The sequence below is a fragment of the Hypanus sabinus genome, chromosome 2, assembly GCF_030144855.1.
Source record: "Hypanus sabinus isolate sHypSab1 chromosome 2, sHypSab1.hap1, whole genome shotgun sequence".
NCBI classification, from domain to species: domain Eukaryota; kingdom Metazoa; phylum Chordata; class Chondrichthyes; order Myliobatiformes; family Dasyatidae; genus Hypanus; species Hypanus sabinus.
The window spans coordinates 181,007,663-181,024,419 of record NC_082707.1 but is presented as its reverse complement, the minus strand read 5'-3'; the positions used below and the strand labels follow the sequence as shown (position 1 = coordinate 181,024,419).

Below are 16,757 nucleotides of genomic sequence, written 5' to 3'. Positions count from 1 at the left end.
TTTTCAACCACCAAATGTTATTATTTATGAACTAAATGGTGCCACATTTGAGGTAACAGGGAGTGAAACAACAGGGTATAGGAACAGAATTAGGTCATTCTGCCCATCAGGTCTGTTCCACCATTCAATCATGGCTGAGTTTTTTAAAATCCCATTCTCCCGTCTTCTATCTGCAACCCTTAACTCCCTTACCACACAAGAACTGTCAATTACTGCCTTACATATACCCAATGATTTGGCTTCCACAGATGACTGTGGCAACAAATTCCAAAGATTCACCACCGCCTGCCTGAAGGAATTTCTCATCATCTCAATTTTAAACGGACATTATTTTATTCTGAAGCTGTGCTCTTGTATTCTAAACTTTCCCACTGATAGAAATATTTTCTCCATATCTCTTCTGTATGTCTTTTCAGTTCAGATTTCAATGAGATCTCTCACTCTTCCGAACTCCATCACATATGGAAGTACAGCTCCAGAGATATCAAACACTCCTCATATGTACTCCACAAACCTTTCTCGTCTGTTACTGAGGGGTCCATGGTACTTCAGAAGATTGTTGTAAAAGAAACATATCTCTGTGGAAAACAACCCAATGTGGGCCACATTTCAATAGACGAGGGAATGGTAGGGAGACCAAGTCTTACCTGCTCCCTCACCTTTGTGAAATTATCTACCAAATACTACAAAATAACGTGCAGGAAAATACACCCAGTGGCCACTTTATTAGGTACACTTAACAGCCAATCATGCAGCAGTAACAACTTAAATGTTTAAAAGCATGCAGACATGGCTAAGGAGTACAGTTGTTGTTCAGGCCAAACATGAAAACGGTGAAGAAATGTGATCCAAGTAACTATGACTATAGAATGATTGCTGGTGTCAGACAGGATGGTTTGAATGTCTCAAAAACTGCTGATCTCCTGCGATTTTCACACACAGCAGTCACTAATAGAACTTATGGAGAATGGTGTGAAAAACAAAAAAAATCCGGTTAACATCAATTCTGTGGGCAAAAACACCTTGTTAATGACAGGTCAGAGGAGAATGGCCAGACTGGTTCAAGTTTGCAGGAAAACAACTAACTTAAATAACCACATGTTACAACAGTGGTGTGCAGAAGAGTGTCTATGGATGCACTTGAAGTGGTTGGGCTTCGGCAGCAGACCACGCACCAGGTTCTACTCTGTACCTAATAAAGCGGGCACTGAGTATATATAGTCAGACACCAAAGATTTAATGAAGAAAACAGGATAAGCACGAACATTTCCAATCATTGCACAGTACGTACCTGCAATAGGTCACTGAGATCCAACAACATATCTTGAAGATTTTGTCAAGGAACACATAAAAAAAATAACAGTTCAACAACAATAAAACCAGCTTGACTGCTGAATCACCTAACCATGTTTACCCATCAGAAGTGTTACAATCAAAGCCAGCATTGTTTAACATTGCTGCAGAGGCACATGGCTGAGCTGTCAATGCTTAGAGAACTATCCAACACTGACACCAATCTTCACAACTGAATCAGCTGGAATTAAATAGCAGAGATGACTTGATGGACTGAACAGCCTAATTTTTTTCCTACGTCTTACGGTCTACAAAAATGGTCCATGCCAAACTATTATTATACCTAGTTCCACTGACCCACACTCAGACCATAGCCCTCAAAACCACTCCCATTACTCAGCTTGGAAACCTCCCAATTCTCTTTGGAAAACCCAGTACATGGGTAAATCACCCTGTACCCTCTCTAAGCTCCCACCTCCTTCCTATAATGACCGTGTAATAGTCCTTTGTACTTCTTCCTCTCAGTCTACCAGTTTGGCACAATACTGTAAGTACAACCAAAACACAAATTATCTGGCCATTAACATACTTCTGGATGCTTCATCAGCTGTAACGGATTCTGGGACTTCAAGGCACAATATTACCATCTCTGTATTGGGAAGACCTGATGTAGATTGGGGGACCGCTTTGTCAAGCACCTTTGCTAGGACAGACTCAAAAGGCTGTATCTCCCAGCAACCAGCCATTTCAATTCCACTTCCCATTCCCAATCTGACATGGTGGTCCATGGCCTCCTCTACAGCCATGGTGAAAACACACTCAGTTTGGAGGAGCAATACTCATATTCCATCTGGAGAGCCTCAAGCCTGATAGCACGAACATTTGATTTCTCCAACTTCTGTTAATTTTTACCCACCCCTTTCCTTCTTTTTCAGTTCCCTGTTTTGCTCTTACCTCTTCCCTTCTCCTCACCTGCCCATCGCCTCTCTCTGCTGCCCCTCCTCCTTCCCTTTTCTCCTACAGACCACCCTCCTCTCCTATCAGATTCGTTCTTAAGCCCAATATCTCTTCAGCTCCTTAGTTCATCTTCCCACTCCCTTACTCACCCACCTTCCTCCTCACCTAGTCTTACGTGCCAACTTGTACTCCTCCTGCAACACTTCCATGTTGACTTCTGTTCAATTCCTTTACAGTCCTGCTAAAAGGTCGCGGCCCAAAATGTGGACTGTTTATTACCCTCCATCGATGCTGCCTGACGTGCTGGTTTCTTTCAGTATTTTGTGTGTGTTACTCTGGATTTCCAACATCTGCAGAACCTCTTTTGTTTACATTTTGCTAGATAAATGCTGTGTTTCCCCATATCTAAACAAGGGCATGGTTTGAAAGGGATTTTATCCCAGTCTGTGCTTCTGATGGAATCCTACACAACTGCATCGCTGCTCCAGAATAAAAACAAGCTTTTGTTCTCATGGTGTCCTTCAACAGTCATTCACCCCCACAGTTCGGATAAATCGAAACAGACTGGAGATAGATCATTTCTACATTTAACAGCAGTGCCCTGTACTTGCTTCTGAAAGGAACAACAGCCACTCTGTGTTATATTTACACTTAAGTAAAGAGAGGAATCACATAGACGCCCAAGAGAGCCCAGTGACTCAATCACATTTCCTCCTGGGTTCTTTGTCATAATAACTCTCACAAGTGAGCAGTTCTTGAACATCAAGTTCAACACAAGAGTGCACGAAGATATTTAACCACAGTGGCAACACATTTAAACCCATCGTAGTTCCCTCTGGACTATTCACTGACATCTGCTTTCAACACAACTCACATGACACGTGATAAATAAATCTGAATTTCAATCACAGCCATTTAAAGATTAAAGATTGGATTTATTTGTCAAATGTACATCAATAGAGAGAGTACAGAGGAGATTTACTAGAATGTTACCTGGGTTTCAGCACCTAAGTTACAGAGAAAGGTTGAACAACTTAGGTCTTTATTCTTTGGAGCGTAGAAGGTTTAGGGGGGACTTGATAGAGGTATTTAAAATTATGAGGGGGATAGATAGAGTTGATGTGGATAGGCTTTTTCCATTGAGAATAGGGGAGATTCAAACAAGAGGACATGAGTTGAGAGTTAAGGGGCAAAAGTTTAGGGGTAACATGAGGGGGAACTTCCTTACTCAGAGAGTGGCAGCTGTGTGGAACGAGCTTCCAGTAGAAGTGGTAGAGGCAGGTTTGATTTTGTCATTTAAAAAAAAATTGGATAGGTATATGGGCAGGAAAGGAATGGACTGAGCACAGGTAGGTGGGACTAGGTGAGAGTAAGCATTTGGCACGGACTAGAAGGGCAGAGATGGCCTGTTTCCATGCTGTAATTGTTATATGGTTAAATGGTTAAAACATACAGTGAAATGCATTCTTTACAACAACAACCAACACAGTACAAGGACCTGCTGGTGGTAGCCTACAAGTGTCACCATGCTTCTGGTACCAACAGAGCATGCCCAAAACTTACCAACCCTAGCCCATAACACCTTTAAAATTTGGAAGGAAACTGGACTCCCCAGATGAAACCAATGTGGTCATAGGGAGAACATACAAACTCTTTACAGACAGCAGCAGGAGCTGAACCCCATTCATGGATGCTGAAAAGTGTTACACTAACTGCTACACTAAATTGCCATCCATTCCTGAAAAGCAGAAATATTCACCTGGGCAAACACGAGGAAATCTGCAAATGCTGGAAATTCAAACAACAACACACACAAAATGCTGGTGGAGGGTCTCCTGATGAAGACGAAGGGTCTCGGCCCGAAACGTCGACAGCGCTTCTCCCTATAGATGCTGCCTGGCCTGCTATGTTCCACCAGCATTTTGTGTGTGTTGTTGTTTGAATATCCACCTGGAACAGCTTTCAAAGGAAAAGGGAAGCGAAAGAATTCAAGAAAATAAATCTACCAGGAAGTCCTGCTTCTAGTTGGTGGATGAGGCATGGCCAGAGCAGATTGTTTCTATGAAGATTCAGACCAAGTCCTTCAGCTCACCGAGATTTCACCAATTGTCTATGGGTATACAAGATATTAATAGGAATAGATAGAGTGGACAGCCAGCGCCTCTTCCCTAGGCCACCACTGCTCAGTACAAGAGAACATGGCTTTAAGGTAAGGGGTGGAAAGTTCAAGGGGGATATTAGAGGAAGGTTTTTCACTCAGAGTGGTTGGTGCATGGAATGCACTGCCTGAGTCAGTGGTGGAGGCAGATACACAAGTGAAATTTAAGAGACTACTAGACAGGTATATGGAGGAATTTAAGGTGGAGGTTATATAGGAGGAAGGGTTTAAGGGTCAGGATAACATTGTGGGCCGAAGGGCCTGTACTGTGCTGTATTGTTCTATGTCTTACACTTACATTAATCCTATCCATGCTCACTTTATTCCCAACAAACCTCCCCACTCCCCCCCACCTCAGCATCAGGGTACAATTCCCTCCCCATGACCATGTGGGTTTCCTCCAGGTGTTCCAAATCCCTCCCACACTCCAAAGTTATACAGGTTAGGGTTGATGGGTTGTGGGCATGCTATGTTGGGTCCAGCCACATGGTGATACTTGCAGGATGCCCCAAGCACATATTCGGACTGTGTTGGTCATTAATGCAAAGCAATATATTTCACTGCACATTTTGATATACTATCCAAATAATAAATAAAGCTAATCTTTAAATCTCCCCCCATCCAAAGGTGCCATCATTTCAACTTCTAAAAGAGGGTAATTTGCAGTAGTCAATTAATCAATCAATAATTGATCAATCAGTGTCAATCTGCATGTCTTTGGATAGTGGGAGGAAGTCCACACAGTCACAGGGGGAGCATGCAAACTCCATAAAGACAGCACCAGAGGTTAGGACTGAACAGAGTCCTTGGAGCTGAGAGGCAGTGAATCTATCGGTGACGCCACTGTGCTTCCCGTCTAATTTAACAGCAAAGGTTATAAAGTTTTGGGTAAATGGTCTCCATCCACAAACAGCAACTGTAACATACTCAAGCAACAAAGAAATTGTCAGAGGAACTCATCAGGTTGGTCAGACAGCATGCCTGCAGAGGGAAATGGTTAATGTTTTGGGTTGAAAACTTTTGTCTGGATTCAGATGACAGCAAGTATAATGGTGAGGGGCAGGCATGGAGCAAGAGCTGGCAGGTGTCGAGCAGGTCTGTAGTGGTAGTTACAGGTAACCTGCTTCCGCTTGAACCCACACCTCCAACTGGTGCTATGGGTAAAGTGAACTGAATCGCTCAATTTCAGTGACTATAATTTCAATGAAGTTCTCTGGGCAAGTACATACCTAGTTTTCCTTCTTTTTCAAGAATGGGTGATGTAGTGGTAGTTAATAGTGTTGTTCCTGTGCCACTCAGTTAGTCACTCACACATGAGAGGAGTTAACATACTGCACAAGCAGGATTGTCAATAAAGTTCAGTTGTGTGTCCTGCATGCTGGCATTCAGGTGTGCTCTGCGCTACCCCACAGTAACAAACACAACACGGTGTCAGAAGGTGATAGGCAAATGAAGGAGTGGAATCTGGGAATGGCGACAGAAGCTGGGAGGTGAGAGGTGTAGGCAACAAAAGAGAGTAGGATCTGATAGGAGAGGAAGGCGGAGAATGGAACCGAACAAGGAAGGTAGGGGCAGGGGGAGGGACGCAATGGGAGCAGTGTGAGAGTGATAGACAATGGAGTGGGTGGAGGAAGGGAAAGAAACAGGGTGATTGGGGGTGTGCAGGTACTTAAGGGGGTATGCAGGTACTCGAGTGGGTGTAAAATGATTTGGACAAATCAGGAAGAGAGAGAAAGGGACAGATGGGGGAGCGGGTAACCTGAAACTTGAGAACTCAATATTTATGACTGCAGGTTGTAAACCACTCCAGCAGAATATGAGATGTGTTCCTCTAGTTGGAGTTTAGCCTCACCTGGCACTAGAGGAGATTGAGGACAGACAGGTTAGTGCAGGAATGAGGGGGTGGGAGTTAAAATGGTTGGGAACCAGGAACTCCAGAAGACAGATGGACCACAGGTGCACAAGAGACTCTGCAGAAAGTGGAAATGCTGGAAAATTTCAGCAGATAAAACAACATCTGCATAATTAATTGACGTTTTGGGCTGAGACCCTTCATTAGGAAAGAAAGGAAGAAGAAACCAGAATAGGTACAAAGCACTGGGACTCTGATGCAGGAAATTTTACAGTCAACCGGTATCAAAAGGTACTGGGTTACCTATATGAATATTTTTGAATGCTCTGTCATTGAGAAGATGGAGAGCTTCAAGTTCTTTGGAGTGCACATCACCAAAGGCTGTCCTGGTCCAACCACGCACACACCACAGCCAAGAAATCTCACCTCTACTTCCTCAGGAGGCTAAAGAAATCTGGTATGTCCCCTTTGACTCTCATTCATTTCGTTGATGTACCACAGAAAACAACTTATCTGGACCCATCACAGGTTGATCTGGCAACAAGTCTGCCCAAGAACACAGCTCAGAACATCACAGAAGCCAGTTTCCCCTCCATGGACTCTGTCCACACTTCTCACACTCCTTGGTAAAGCAGTCAACATAATCAAAGATCCCCATCCACCCTGGACATTGTCTCTTCTCCCCTCTCTCATCAGACAGAAGATACAAACGCCTGAAAGCACATATCATAACAGTCCCTTAGTTTGAGAAAACGGACTTGACCTCACAACCAACCTCGTTATAGCTTTGCACCTTACTGACTGCCTGCACTGTACTTTCCTTGTAGCTATTTACACTTTATTCTACATTCCATTGTTTTGTATTACTTCAGTGCATTGTTTAATGATTTGTCTGTATGGACAGGTGTATGCAAGTGTTTCACTGTACCTCAGTACATCTGACGATAATAAACCAACTTACCACTCTTTCTTCCTTTCAACTCAGTTCACGAGGAATAACCATAGCACTATAGGATGTCAATAGAAGGGTTAATGCATTCGGGAAGCGAATCAGAATGGTGGCAGAGGTGGGGAGTTAACAGTTGGCTTAGTGCCACGAACACATTTCATTAATTACTTCTTTCTTCAATGGATGTGGTGTAACCACAAACTCACTGACTTTTTTTAAAACATACTTCAAAAACCTGAGTAGAAATTTTTAAAAACAGAATATTAAAAAAAGTTTTATAGATTCTATTACAAAGAAACATCTTTTTAAAGACTTTGCCAATTCAGAATCACTTTGATAATTCCTGAGGTCCTCCTTTGTCACAGGCAAAAGGTCTTAGTTCTTCGCAAAAGCAAGCAACTCTCTACAAGAAGAACATGCTTTCTTCAGGCCAGTTAAAATGAGCAACCGCACCTCTGCTCAATGCTGTGACCCCGGCACCAGGTAACTCACTCATTGGTCCATCCTTGGCCAATGCAAATATTATGATCATGAATACAAGAGATTCTGCAGATGATGGAAATCCAGAACAAAACACACACACACACAAAATACTGGAGGAACTCAGCAGGTTAAGCCGCGTCTATAGAGGGAAGTAAACAGGCGAAATTACAGGTCAAGAAGGGTCTTGGCCTGAAATGTCTAAAGTCAAAGTTAAATGTACAGGTTAGGGTTACAGGTGAGGATTAGTATGTTGGCACCAGAAGCGTGGCGACTCTTGCGGGCTGCTTCAGGCACATCCTCAGACTGTGTTGTTCACTGATGTAAACAATGCATTTCACTGTATGGTTCAATGTACATTTGAAAAATAAAACTGATCTCTTTAATCTTTTACTGCACTGGAGCGTCAGTTTAGATTCCATCATGCGTGGATTGTGGCTTGAACTCATGATCACTTGGTTTAGAGGAGAACACATTTTCAAGTGATTCAAATCAACACAAAGTATTGAGAACAAACACTCCCCTTTTGGAACCATTCTTGAGAAGATAGCATTTTTGTGTGAACAGGGAGAAAAGAAAAGGAATTTCATTTTGCACCAACACCAGAGATTCTGTCGATGCTGGAAATCCAGGTCAAGCAGCATCTATGGAGAGGAACAGTCGACATTTCAGGCCAAGACTCTCTATCAGGACAGATTATTTTGATTAAAAACAAATTAGTGAAGATACTTGTGATATATGGAGGAACTTAAGGTGGGGGGGTTATCTGGGAGGCAGGGTTTAAGGGTCAGCATAGCATTGTGGACCGAAGGGCCTGTACTGTGCTGTACTATTCTATGTTCTATGATAATGTAATTATCTGCTGCTGTGCCAATTATTTTCTCTATACCTTGTCCGATTATATAACAAAGTTTTTTAAAAAAAAATTATATTCTGCTGTCCCCAGCATTAAATCTGGTTCTTTATCCCATCAGACGAAGCACAGGAATATAAAATTTATTGATAGGAGCAAGTTTTCATGGAGTTCACATTAGAGTCTGCAGTTCAAGACTCTAAATTATAACATCCAGCTGTGGTAAATCAAAGGAACAACTTCAACAACAACTTGCTTTGCAGACCCTGTATCTTAAACCAGTTTCTCGTCTGTGAGTCAGACCGAATGGCTTCCATTCGTTCATGCTTCAGAACCACAATAATCAGAATTCCACGCCATAGAAACATGCTTAATGAGACTTAAAATAGCTCAGATCTGCCGACAATAAAACCCACTGCTGAAATTAGGATATGAGCCGGATTCAAGTGGAGGCAGGCTTGTCAGCTATTTAAATCTTAAAACTAGTTCCCAATTTCCACCATTCGTTGAGATTAAGGCTCATCACTTATCTTAGTACCACTTTCCTGCATTGACTGCATCCGCTTAATATTCACAATAGGTAGATGTTAAAAACCAGAGAGACCTTGGGATAAAGTGGAGGCACAGGTAGATAAGGTAGTGAAAAAGGTGTCTGACAGGATGGCCTTCATCAGTCAGGGAACTGAATACAAGAATAGAGACATCATGTTACAGCTGTACAAAATTTAACGATTTGCTCCATTTGTCACATCTACATCAATGCATACATGATACAGGTCACTTGCATCAACCAACACAGTCCAAACATGAGCTATGGGAAACCCACAACTGTCACCATGTTTCCAGTATCAACATAGCATGCTTTAGCCCTTACATCTTTGGAATGTGGGAAGAAACTATTGCACCCAGAAGAAACTCACACAGTCACAGGAGAATGTACAAACTCTATTTAGAGTCAGCAGCAATTGAACTCCAGTTGTTGATCACTGACACTGTAATAGCATTATGCTAGCCGCTGCACTACCATGCAAGACTTTGGGAAGACCACAATTAGTGTCTTGTGCACAGATCTGATCGCCTAATTCCCCAACCAGGAACGAATCTGGTGAACCTTCATTACAATCTTTCTCTCACTATATTAGAAGATGAACACAGCAAGAGAAATACTCACCAAGACCCTATGTAATTTCAGTCAGGCATCTTTATCCTTGTTTTCAAATCCTCTCATAATAAAGGCCAACTTTGAGTGGTAGTTGGAAAACAGCAGCAGAGGGGTTCATGGTGCACTTATCAAACTCAGCTATTGTCACTGACACATAAAACACAAGAGCAGAATTATGCTATTCAGTCCATCAAACCTGCTCACCATTTAATCATGGCAGATTTTTTTTTAAATCCCTTTTCCCACCTTGTCCCATAACTTTAAATCCCTTACCAATCAAGAACCTACGACAGTGTGTACAGCTCCAACCCCATGAACAAGTTTGCTGATGACACCACTGTTGTGGGCTGTATCAAAGGGGGTAATAAATCAGCAAACAGGAGGGAGACTGAAAACTTGGCTGAGTAGTGTAATAACAATAACCTCTAACTCAGAGTCAATAAGACCAAGGAATTGGTTGTAGATTTCAGGAGAGGGAAACCAGAGGTCCAAGAGCCAGTAATCATCAGAGGATCAGAGATGGAGAGGGTCAGTAACTTTAAATTCCTGGGTGTCACTATTTCAGAGATCTTGTCCTGGACCCATCATATAAATATAATTGCAAAGAAAGCACAGCAGCGCCTCTACTTCCTCAGTGGTTTGTGGAGATAAGCGGTGGAAAGTATGCTGACTAGCTGCATTACGGCCTGGTTTTGAGAACACCATTGCCTTTGAGAGGAAAATCCTACAAAAGGTAATGGATTCAGTCCAGTATATCACAGGTAAACCCAACTATTGAGCATATCTACATGAAATGTTGCTGTAGAAAAGCAGCATCCATCATCAAAGATCCTCACCACCCAGGCCATGCTCTCTTCTTGCTGCTGTCATCAGGTAGAAGGGGTAAGTGCCTCAGGACTCACACCACCAGGTTCAAGAACAGTTACTACCCCCAACCATCAGGTTCTTGAACAAAAGGGAATAACTAAACTCATTTAAGGACTCTTACTTTGTTATTTCCTGCTCGCTATTTATTGCTATATATTATATATATCTGCATTTTCAGTTTGTTGCTTAGTTACTGTTCTATAGATTTGCTGAGCATGCCCACAGAAAAAGAATCTCAGGGTTCAATGTGGTGACATGTATGTACTCTGATAATAAATTTTACTTTGTACTTTGAACTTATCAATATAGCCTTAAACACACCCAATGAATTGGCACCCACAGCTGTCTGAGATAAAGAATTCCAGACTCACCACCCTGGAGCTGAAGAAATTCCTCTTCATCTCTGTTCCAAAGGGACATCCCTTATTCTGAGGCTGTGCCCTGTGACCCTAAATTCTCCTTCTGATGGAAACATCTCTCTACGTCCACTCTCTCCAGGTTTTCAATATCCAGTAGGTTTCAAAGAGACATCCCCACCATCCTGATCAAACCTCAGGATGCAGATCATAAAGTTCTGAGAATTTATCCTATTAATTACTTTTAAAATAACTTCAGTTCTTCATTTTCTCTTATGCCAACTGTCCACCATTCCCAGGAAATGTTTATATCTTCCACGAATAAGGTCAAAAAATACATCTACCCCTTTTTTATTCCCAATACAATTTTGCTTATGTTAATCTATAAGTAATCTGCTTTGATTTATAATTGTTTTACATTTTTGTGGAAACTTTTACAGCTTGTTTTTACTTTTCTTTCTAGATTATGGCAATCTACTTTCCCTTCCCTTATCATTGCAAAGGTCAAAATCGAGTTTATTATCATATACGCAAGTACATATGTGCAGAGAAAAACTAACTTGCAGCAGCGTATTGCATCATAAAATAAAAACATAAATTATACACAATTTATACAAGAAAGAACTGGAACATAAAAAGGTTTCATTTTACTGTACCGCAATGTAGTCAAAGTGTTGCCAAGCTGGAGTGATTAGGATTTTGCCAGTTCAAAAACCGACTGTTTGAAGAGACAAAGCTGTTCTTGACCCTTTGCTGAATTAGGAGATGTTCCCAAATTACAAACTTATTGCGTTTTTTGGCAACATGAAAATCTTTTTTCTTTGATCTAATATTATGCTCAACTTGTTCTGCTGGCCATGACAGCTTCTTTTTCTACGTTTTGGTGCCTTATAGGGATATATGTGTACAATAAACTAAACAGCAAATCTTTAAATATTAGCCTTTCCTTATTTACTTTCATGATGTAATTTTCATTTTCATTATTGCCAAGCCATGCTGCAGTTTGCTTTGTTTGAATTTGAGGACCCTCGTTAGGTTTGAACTTTTCTGCGTATCTTCGACGTACTGGCGTACAGAATGATCAAACTCGATGACATGCTAGTGAAAGCTTCTCCGTGTATCTCGGCACATGGGACAATGGAAAACAAATTAACAAAGTTATTAAGTATTTAAGATTGTGTGAGGCACAGATAGTCAAAATATTTTTTACCTTAATAGGGTTATGAAAAACAAGAGGACATACGTTTTAAGGTGAAGAGTGGCATGGCAAGTGTAACCCTTTATAGTGCCAGTTACTGGGGTTCAATTTCCACCGCTGTCTGTAAGAACTCGGCATGTTCTCCCTGTAACTGCATGGGTTTCCTCCCACATTCCAAAAACAAATGGGTTAGGGTTAGTAAGTTGTGGACTTGGCATATTGGCACCAAAAGCATCGTGACAATTGCAGTCTACCCCTAACACATGTTCAAATTATTTTGGTCATTGATGCAAATGACGCATGGCACTGTATATTTTGATGTATCTGAAATAAGTAAAACAAATCTTTTTATCAACAAGGAGCTTTGAAGGGGATCTGAAGACCAAGTTTATTCCTTTACATAAAGTGATATCTGGATGTGCTGTCAGAAAACATGATGGAATCATATATTTGGACAGGGCACTAATATGCAAGGCACAGAAGGATACCAATCCAATGCAGGCAAAAGTGATTAGTGTAGATGGACAGAAAGGTCAGCATGGACAGGGTGGGCCAAAGGGCCTGCTTCTGCGCTGTACAAATCTACAGCTTTCAATCTTAACATAAAATTTTTCATAACCAAGTTTAAATCCCACTAGAGATCAAATTTTGGCTGGATCTCCTGAAACTAATTAATTTCTACACATGTACTGTTGAAATGACCAGACTGCTGGCATCAAGGTCTGGTACAGCAATTTCAATGCATGACATAAGATGCTATAGAGAATAGTGGACTCAGTCCAATACATCATGGGCATATCCCTCCCTAACATCAGTAGTATCTGAAGGAGGGGCTGACTCAAGAAGACAACATCCATTATCATCAAAGATGCCCACTATCCAGGCAATAGCACTTCTTACAGCTACCACTGGGCAGGAGGTACAAAAGCTTGAAGTCCCACACCATCAGATTCAACAACAGCTACTTCACTTCAACCATTTGTTTCTTAAACCAACTATCGCTACCCTAATCACTAGAGTTTAGCAACACTATGATAATGTTGATAACTTTGCACTTTGATTTTTTGTTACAATTCTGATTTCTTGTAAAACTTCTGTGCAATTTGTTTTCTTGTAAATGCTGCTTATCTGACGCTGTGTGCCTGTGATGCTGCTGTTAAGTGTTTCATTGCACCTGTGCATATGGTACATGCACATCTACAAATAACAATAAATTCAACTTACAGTAATTAATTTGTTTACTTAATTGAAAACATGTCACTCCTGAACCCAAGGGACCTACTAAAGAATACCCACCCAACAGTGTTCAATGGAGAGTTTCAGGTCATTATCCCTGTGACTCATTTTCATCCACCTCCCTGTTACATTCACACACTACAAATCAATTTTAGCTACAGGCTCTCCTTGCTGACTTACCCATTTGGTTCTAGATCCACCTGCCATACACCTCTTACCTTATCATTACTATTCTCACCTCTATTACTTAACAGATTACAATAGTGGCAGCCCTTTGTATTACTCCTTCCAGCAGCTATCTTCACCTTCAACCTCCCCTTTTCCCTTTCACTTCAACCATCTCTTTTTTTGTCTGCCTCCATTTATCACCCACTGGTTTTGGTCTCTCAACTTCAATCCTCCCCTTACCCTGCTGGGCTCAATCTGCCAAAATATCCATCACTCCATCCTCCTTAGTCCACTTAACACCTTGTGATGCACCATCAATAACTCACTCTGAGACGTAAAGGCGAGATATCGGCTTTTATTGACTGGAAGAAGGAACAAGCAGTGGTTGACCACCATACTACATCCTGGAGACAGACAGGCCGGGCTCAGACCTCAATCGCCTTTATACCAGGGTCTGTGGGAGGAGACACAGGAGCAGTCAGCGGGGGGGCGGGTCCAGACAGGTATATGTAGTTCACCACACCTTGGTACTCCTCTGCGTCTTTTCTCTACATTGACCGTGCTGACCTTTTAACCTACTCAAAATACATCTAACTCTTCCCTCCTACATAGCCCCCCATTTTTCTATCATCCATATGCCTATCTAGGAGTTTCTTAAATGTCCCTAATGTATCTGCCACTATCACCACCCTTGACAGCATGTTCCACACACCAGTCTGCAAAAACCTACCTCTGACATCCTCCTATACTTTCCTCCAATCATCTTGAAATTATGCCCTCTCACTCTAGCCATTTTCACCCTGGGAGAAAGTCTCTGACTGGCTGCTCAATCAATACTTCTAAGCACTTTGTACACTTCTATCAAGTCAGCTTTCATGCTCCTTTGCTCCAAAGAGGAAAGCCTTAATTTGCTCAACCTTTCCTCACAAGACCCAGTAATCTTGAAAATCTGCTCGTACAGCATTGAAGTCCTAAGTACGCTGGTTTATTAGAGATTTACTGATTTATTTTTCATTTCCAGAAGGAGGACTCTGCTGGCAGAGCCATCAATGATTACTTTGTCTAACAGTTCTTGAGAACATGGTGGTAAGCTGCCTTCCTAAACAGCCACATCGTGCTGTTAGCTGGACAGTTATAGCACTTAGTTTCAAAAAGTCATTGATTCATTGAATCTCAGTCTTTTTCCCAGGGTAGGAGCGTCTAAGACTTAAGATTAACTTCATTGTCACATGTACAGTGAAACATATAGTGAAATGTGTCATTTGTGTAAATGACCAACATAGTCCAAAGATTTGCCAGAGGCAGCCCACAAGTGTCGCCATGCTTCTGGCCATTTTGTTTTACCAACCATTGCTTTGAGGAGGAAATTAAATATTTTAAACACACTCTGAAAACTGCACAATACTTAAATGTTTTAATGTAATATGTATACTAATATTTATTTCATTCTAAATATGAGTATTTCGAATGAAAATTTTGAAATCACATAATTATAAATTTATTAATTGAAGGGCATAATGAAATAGAGTACAAAGAAAATCTTTCACATTTTGTAAACTTTTTCCTCATCTGCATTTATTATAAATCTATTGTCTATTGACAATATTCAGATTAATTTTGCATCCAGATGAAAGATATATTAATCCTCATTAGATCACCCAAATGTTCCACTTCCACTCTGCTTCTGGATTTACATTTGATTGAATTCATAAAACCGAATCCACATTTACAGTCAGCACTAGAAGCTTGAAATGTTCCAGCAATGTCAACAAGAATTGACAGTTCTGCAAGTTTTTCATTTCTAAGCATATAGTTCAAGTATCAGTGAATGTCGTAATTTAACCAGTCTTAACTGTCTCAGAAACAGCATATTTGAAATCATATTATTGCTACGATATTTTTCAGGCGATGCTTTTGTCGTAGTTCGTAATAGTAGCTGAGTATATTTTTATCAGTCAACAACATTCTCTTAACTCGTTGTCAGGAAATCTATTATCCAAGTGATTATACACACGTTGAGTGAATCAAATAATAGCCGCAGTATTGACGTCAGAACTCATAGATGCAAGCAGATCTTTCACTCTGTCACTCCAATAAACAGTATTGCCAAGATAATCTGACCATAACTTGTTAATTTTTGCTTTTGCATACTGCGGTGCTTCAATTGTATTCAAACAGCTTTTCAGTAGGAATTTACAAAGAGATTGCCGATCTAAACATCGTCAATGCTACACAATATTGTGGATTGATCAAAATCTTCAGTTGATGATTGGGATTGTTATATTCATTAACTTGTTTTTTGCAATACAGGATCAAAACTTTGTAATTCCTTACTAAACTGTAATGGCAAAATGTCTTGACTGCCATTCTATTTTGTTTAGTGGCCTAAATGACACATCACATTCTATGATATTAGCTCATTCTTCTAGCCTTCTTTTTCTTAACCAATGATCTGCTTGTAACAATGTTCTAACTTGAAACACAGACAATGTAAATATGTTGAAGTTCTAAAATATTTCAAAGTGAAGATTGTGGTATGTTTATTATTAAGGATTATATTCATTAACACAATTAATTACAGGGTATTTCACAATTATATTAACATAGATTTTAAAATTATATTAATATAATTTCAATATTATATAAAAGAAAATTCCTGATGCGCAGCAAAGGTTATGTGCAGGGGAGCCTCACAATTACTGCGCAACTGCACATCCTGCAGCTTAGAGAGAACAATGCTTCTGGCGCCAATATAGCACTCCTACAACTTACTAAACCGTATGTCCTTGGAATGGTGGGAGGAAACTGGAGTATGCACAAGGAAAACATAAAAACTCCTTACATACGGCGGTGGGAATTGAACCCTATTCGCTGGAGCTGTGAAGTTTTCTGCAAAGTGCTATATTACTCTGCCTTCTTCATAACCCTGTCTACCTGAGACACCATTAGCTAAATCTGTGAACTTTACTGCACAGATGCAGTGGGTCACTAGGAATCCTCAAAGTTACAATGTAGATGCATATATCATCCACGTTTGCTCCAAAGAAAAACACCCTAGCTTGATCAACCTTTTCTCATAAGCCCTGGCTCCAGCACCGCGAACTTCCCGGCGCACCCCTTGCACACCTCCATCTTGCTCATGGCCAGGATGGTCACCTGTTCCCCACCAGGCTCCTGTAGCAGGACAGACAGCAGAAGTGAAGAGAAGGCAGAGTTAAAGCAGAGACC

At 41.0% G+C, this 16,757-nt stretch overlaps 1 protein-coding gene across 1 annotated transcript in view; it reads right to left on the bottom strand.

Moving 5' to 3' along the window:
• Nucleotides 1-16,757, bottom strand: part of brf1b (BRF1 RNA polymerase III transcription initiation factor subunit b) — a 454,941-nt gene that overhangs the window by 256,117 nt on the left and 182,067 nt on the right. The window contains exon 4 of the mRNA XM_059960793.1: nucleotides 1,292-1,323. Coding sequence (XP_059816776.1) covers nucleotides 1,292-1,323 — 32 coding nt within the window. The remainder of the gene's footprint in view (nucleotides 1-1,291; nucleotides 1,324-16,757) is intronic.